The sequence below is a fragment of the Dendronephthya gigantea genome, unplaced genomic scaffold, assembly GCF_004324835.1.
Source record: "Dendronephthya gigantea isolate DGI-Jeju-01 unplaced genomic scaffold, DenGig_1.0 000081F, whole genome shotgun sequence".
Classification (NCBI taxonomy): Eukaryota; Metazoa; Cnidaria; class Anthozoa; order Malacalcyonacea; family Nephtheidae; genus Dendronephthya; species Dendronephthya gigantea.
In genome coordinates this window covers 666,375-672,792 of record NW_021163091.1, presented here as the reverse complement: position 1 = coordinate 672,792, position 6,418 = coordinate 666,375, and the positions used below count along the sequence as shown (strand labels likewise).

The 6,418-nt window shown below is 35.4% G+C and overlaps 1 protein-coding gene across 1 annotated transcript; it reads right to left on the bottom strand.

Moving 5' to 3' along the window:
- Positions 1 to 375: 375 nt before the first annotated feature.
- LOC114532846 lies at positions 376 to 5,880 on the bottom strand. The gene is made up of 8 exons (XM_028554446.1): positions 5,750 to 5,880; positions 4,077 to 4,140; positions 3,566 to 3,685; positions 3,003 to 3,203; positions 2,545 to 2,739; positions 2,024 to 2,278; positions 1,381 to 1,503; positions 376 to 805 (listed from the first exon to the last, which is right to left on the bottom strand). The coding sequence occupies exons 2-8, from the start codon at positions 4,129 to 4,131 to the stop codon at positions 687 to 689; spliced, it is 1,068 nt and encodes a 355-aa protein (XP_028410247.1). The 5' UTR covers positions 4,132 to 4,140; positions 5,750 to 5,880; the 3' UTR covers positions 376 to 686.
- Positions 5,881 to 6,418: the final 538 nt, after the last annotated feature.

The following is a 6,418-nucleotide window of genomic DNA, read 5'->3' as shown; positions in this document are numbered from 1 at the left end:
AATGTATCAAAATGTTGCTGACGTTTATATCTTGACTCTTGAGACAATCTGGATTGCACAAAAATTAAAAAATAAAACAACCTGCGCGCTGGTGTAATTTGGGTAATTTTGCCTACAGAACTTACAGTTTCAATTTATACAATGACAATTTAAAGGAAAACTGAATATCAGATAAGAGCATCTTGATCTGTCTATCCCAACAAAGTAAAATTGACAATTACAACAACCAATACCCGGTCAGAAAAATAACAATTTGATGAAAAGGTTTACAGCTGCTTCTATGACCAGAGAGGTCTCAATCACTGAAACAATTCCTAAGAGGAAGATCTATACCATACTCAAAATCTTGTACGTAACGATAATCCAGGCAGCATAATAAAGAAAACATTTGAACTTTATTAATACAGAAATGTACAGTTCCAAATTACGGGAGAGTGATTGACTATAGCTCAAAATATTTACTGCAATTTCTTTGAGAATGTTCAAATTTTGGTATATTACAGTGTTGCACAAGCAACAAAAGGGACAGGTTTAAATAGAAACAGTTAAATAAATTGTCTTATAGTTATCTTCTTAGTCGGTTAATTTTACTCCTTCTGCACAAGAATGCAAATTATATGAAACTAGTTGCCAGTCTTATACGCTAGTGCGCTGTTGTCGTTAATGTTGTCTATTAACATGACCCGTTAGTGCGAGTTCTTCTTGTGGTGGCGGAGTTTGCGGAGGACTTTGGAACGCTTCAGGATCGTTTCTTCCATTTCCTGGCCAGGTGATTTGACATCGCTGGTTTCTTTTTCTTTGTCGTCTGCGGAAAAGAAATCGCTGAAACTTTAGTTCACTTTTAACCCATGTATCCTCCCTCCATTAAACCCGTCATCAGTGTGACCTTGTATGTACTTTTTTAGCAAAGCTGCTTCAAGTCTAGTAAGACTTCCCCCTCCTAATCTGATAAAGTAAAATCAGGTGAAACTGTTTATGTGAAAAAGAATAATAGATCTGATCACACTGCAGATCTGATCCTTTATGCAGTGGCAAATCCAGGTAAGGATAAAAAATTACTAAAGACAATATTCTTTAGAAATTGAAAACTAATAGCTTGCTATTAAAGTACTTTGAATTTAAAATTAAGCCTCGTAATTGATTCAGCCTAACTCTGGATCCGCCGCTGCCTTCATGTCGAAATATTTGCATAGGATAGCAATATTCTATACTTTCTTCGTTGAACGATATTTCGCACAATACATAATTCTTCATATATCTGTTCGTACATTTTTATACATAACATGTATATATGTATTTTCAGAAAATTTAGTGAAAAATTGAATTAAATGGTTTTAATATTTTCGTACGTGTAAGTAAAAAGGAAAGGCTAAATCATACCATTGATAAGTACAGCATCATGAGTCAACGAAACGGGTGGAGCAGGTGGGGCAGGTGCTCCTACTACCGCTGGTTTTGGTGCTGGGACAGGAGGTGGAGTTACGGCTGTAGTAGTGCCTCCAGCTGAAAAATGAGAAACGTTTTATGAGATTGACTTGCTGATTGGTAACATAAAGTGAATGGAGAAACAATGGTATTTCCAGCTAACATTGGGCCAAAGAGAAAATAATGCGTCCGACACTACATGCAGCTATGAAAGGTTAAAAATGTGGAAAAAATATGAGAAAAAATATGCTACGAATGAGTTTTAAGCAATTTTGTGGTGTTATTTCAACCTTGTTGCCTTATTTTTTTAAACTCATATCTTGAGTTTATTTAGTCAATGTTGTTTTTCGGAGAATGTTTTTTCTAGTATATTTCATTTAAATTGTCTGCTGGTAAATGTTGGTAAAAAAGATAGTTCTGCAAATTTCTACATTAGTATATAAAAATTAGGCACGGTAAAATAGCTAAAATTAATAGTTAGTTATAAGCCTCCCTCCTCAGTTGATATTATTTCTGAATCTTGAATCATGTATTATGGTCCAAATTATAATTTATTTAGAATTCGTTCTTGTCCCGCACGAACGTCGTTTATACTAACCTTGGAAGTTGCATTTCTTCACCATATCATCGACTTCCTTTTTGGTGACTGCATAGTTATATACGCGGAACTCGTCAACGAAACCTAATACTGGTCGGAAATTTTTGTGGTCACCAATCCCAACGCGCATGTTCCAGTCACGTGATAAGTATCCGCCATATTCGTTGACAGACATATTCTTTAAATCACCATTGACGTAGATTTTTGATTTGCCAATTGTTCCATCGTATGTGCCTGCGACGTGAACCCACGTGGCTAAAATGGTGAAGTCAAAATATGTTTTCTGACGTGTGTTTCATTAAGATTTTTTTAAAGAATCTATCATAGTGTGCATTGTTGGTCAATAGCCGACCGTGACGTTGATATGCATTTAACAACTATACTATTATAGGTTGATGCGCCGACGTGATGCGTATGAATCATATACACAAACTCGATAATCGGTAATTGGTAGCTATCTGTTTAGCCCGTAGACCTGACTTGTAGCTACGATAATTATGGTGAATTCCAAAATGAATTACCTTGTTTGACAGGGGCTCCAGTTGCCTCAACACTGAACACAGTTTGTTGAGTTTCATTTCGATGGAACCAACGGACATTACCATCGTTGATTTCGAAGTGATATTGGCCACACTCATGGCTGCTACCAATTGTATCGAAGATAGAGTGACTGCCGGGGAGCTCTAGGATCCTCACCCAAGCAGCAATTGTTATACCTTAATTCAAAAAGAAGTTGCAATTTAGTAACCTTGACACTTAAGCGTGGATATTAATATAAACCTAAGCGGACTAAATAGGTTGATTTCCCTTCGGGACGGGTACGCGATTTTGAAGTCATCATTTGAGGCGAGCTAGATTTCGGGCTTTGACGCTGGCAAGTACAAATCAATCAGCAAGTTCAAAAGAGAGAAATCCTTCGTAACGAACACTGTACGTAGTATACAACTGTTTTCCTAGACAATTGAGTATTTAGTATTACCTTCATATGGCTTTCCTTGGAAGGTATCGCCATGGAATAAAATATCTCCAGAATAGAGGTACGCAGCGTTACCGCAGCCTTTGAAATTGACCAGTAGGAGACCTTTCTCACGGTAACCATCATTTCCACTCTGCGACTTGTCTTTTATTGAGGTGCCTGTTTCAGGCTGACTCTCGAAGTCCAAGTAACATACTAGTTTACCTGAAACATATATGCACAGTACCATCAGGTCAAGTTTAGTTTTTACTTTGCAATGTAGTATACAGATAAAGAATCCTTTGCTATTACGTAAGGGACCCTCAAAAAAGTAACCAATATGTAGATAGCAAAATTTGAAAACTGAATGGGATTTGTTGGTTACGGAGTGGTGGGATTCACAATTGGCGACGCTAATGGGAGGGGGGGGGTGAAAAGGTACTGCCCAGTTTTTTTCCAGGCTATATTTATTGCAAAAAGTAACAATTAAGATGACTTTAAACCTGATAAAACTAGTGTCCTGTGTTTGCCTAAGGCTTTACCTTAGCATGCAATTACTTAAGAAAACTATATCTGTGAAAACTTACGCGTCGGAGCGGATGTATCGGCATTCATAGTGGTCGTGGCTGGTGGTGACGAAACAGCTGATGGCACTTCAGCTCGTCTGTATTTTGATTTCAAATGATTGTTATTCCTACATGATCCAGCTGCAAAAAATGTTGACTTTATCATCACCAAAAAACAGCGACATACTATCGCAAAATACCGAGCACACAATCATTGTGTCATGATGGTAGCTACATTGTGTCACAATGTACACTTGCCGAAATTGCTCTGTAGCAAAAGACTACACTATAATAAGCGTAGCTATATTGCACCATGCATCATCAGCATCAATTTTATTCCCAGGGATGAAAATAGCCTTTTTCTCTTTATCTGTTATTTAAACAATTGAATTTGCAATTTTAAACAATTTATGTCCAGTAAAATGTACGTCAAACATTTGCTGTTTATTTAACAACGAAACTATCCAGCGAATCAATATTAAAATTGTCATTGACAATCGATAAATAATTTGAAAACCATTATAAACCTTACCTTCTAATGAACCAACAAAAAGGAGCAAAAGTACAAAGTTTTGTACGAAAGTCATCGTGACTCTCTGTAATAGAAAAAAAACCCGAAACAGGTTAACAAGTTTCAGTGCAAACACTAAAATCTAAAACTAGCTGTTGAGAGTTTTTCAGATTTTGGGAAATTTTTATTTAACATTACTACATGCATATGATGATCTCTGACTTTTAGCTCGGCTTACTTAATTAAATCGACCTGTTTGTAGTTTGTGATTTTGCTGGGGCCACCTGTTCATTTTAATAGCAATACGAACCAAATGTTATTTAACGAATATAAGATTAGAAGAAATTTAAATAAATTTGGATATCATATAGCCATAACTAGACATGGCGCAATCTTTATGTTAAAATTGTCGGCAGTTAGTCTTTCAAACAGATTAGTCTTTCGTTAAACCAGATTGGTTCAAACTTATAACTATAGCTTTTATCGGTTGTCTCAGCCTCAGATGCATATATTTCACTTCGCATGCATAATTATCGTTCATGTAAGATCTAAACCCAATTCCTTTATGGCATTTACGATTCCAGAATGTGAAATAATCTCCAGTCACCATAGTTAGTATAATTCATGTTTATATATATGATTTGTAAATCACATTTCAATGTCAAAGACAAAGTTCATATATATATATATATAGTTTATTTGTCATGATTGTGTTTACATGCCTGATTGTGAATGGTAAAAAAATAAAACTAATAAAACTAGAACTAGAAGTAAAAACCTTTATTACAGCAAGTTTAGTTTGTTAGGAACTTATAGTAGGTATATGTAATAAACTTCAAGATTTATGAATATAGTAGATCCATTGTTTTGTATCGTCTAGCGTAAAATTTCGTCTGACAGAGTAAAATATACTATTATTAAAGAATGTAATACAAATTTGCTCTGGCTAGGCTACTGTAGTTAATTTTTATTCATTTCAAATGCCAGAAATCAAACATGCGAATATACGTTCTTTATACAATATAAAAACAAGTTCAGAAGGGATAAATGTAAGATTTTGATCCAATTAGAAATTAAATAAGTAAAAAGCACAATATGCCCTGATGCTTTAAGAGTATGGGCTGTAGCGTTCGCCAGGATTCAGGAACCTTATTTCTGACGCTACTAAAGTTTGCTAGCTAGAAATTCGATTGCTACTTTATTTAATAGAAAAGGGAGAGCAATCCAATGTATCATACAATAGTCTCAAAAATAAGAATTATAAAACATTCGTCGTTTAAGAAAACTATCATTCCTCATATACTACTTTATATAACTACAATTTAAAAGACTAAAAAGCGTCAAACTAAATTATTTTTATCCCCCTAAGAAAGCAGGGTGATGGTTGATTTTCGACAGATGTATAATGATAATTATGAATTTGTTTTTGCACGTTTTCAAATCATGAACAGAAATTTTCCAATTCGCATGGAAGTTTTAAAGGAATAAATTTATTTTGAGTAATGTAAGCCTTTAAATATAACTTTAGAGCCATAGAGAGCCATTTCAAGCGGCCTTATTTTAGAGTCATTCATGTGTTACAGAAAACTAATCAAGCTTGAAAAAAGACAATACTTGTGATTTTAAATTACGATTGTCCTTCGTTTTTCTTCCCGACACGTTTTGCGTCACTCTTTCGGTTTCTTTACACTTACCTCGGCCCAAATCGAGAGAATCCCTTTATCCAACAAAGATTTTAGTGTAAAAATTTCACAATCCAGCAGGACAGGTAAAATTCGATGATCTTGCTCGATTCTGATCCTGTAACATTGTCAGAATCTGACATCACAGTAAACATTCCACGCTTCATTGAGCAATCCTAGTTAATAATTCACGTCTCTCATTGGACGGTCGATATTCCGAGCCTATGCGGCTTTTTGCAACCTGTCTAGAAATCAATGAAGCGAATAAGAACCCGTAAAGCTGCCCAATCAGAAACAAGCACTGGGCTAGGAAGTAAACTAGACCATATAAAGTTATTGTTAAAAGGCTGGCACTCCTATATTGAAAAATAAATAATAAAGTGCACAGTATCATTAGGGTCCCGTTTTATCGGACGATTTGGAAAAACTGGTAGTATACGGAATGCGGAAACCGGATAATTTCGATAAAGCCTTGTGGAATATGAATCACGGTACAAAAGGTCAAACTGAACATTAAGTTTCCACTCTCAGCAATCTCCATGCACTTGCAATATTTCACTAACGTCTAATTGGATTTTACTCTCGTTTTAGAGCACTCAGCTCTGCCAACGGCAAAAGGGTAAATTCGCTTTCCCCTGAAAGTACATTGAAATAAAATAAGAACACTTGGCGAAAGATTTC

Excerpts from the sequence above, each read along its gene's own strand:
- LOC114532846 (XM_028554446.1), bottom strand. The coding sequence starts at position 4,131 with ATGACTTTCGTACAAAACTTTGTACTTTTGCTCCTTTTTGTTGGTTCA. Across the intron at positions 3,686-4,076 it reads TTTTGTTGGTTCATTAGAAG|CTGGATCATGTAGGAATAAC; the intron begins GTAAGGTTTATA and ends CATTTTTTGCAG. Across the intron at positions 1,504-2,023 it reads GAAGAAATGCAACTTCCAAG|CTGGAGGCACTACTACAGCC; the intron begins GTTAGTATAAAC and ends CTCATTTTTCAG.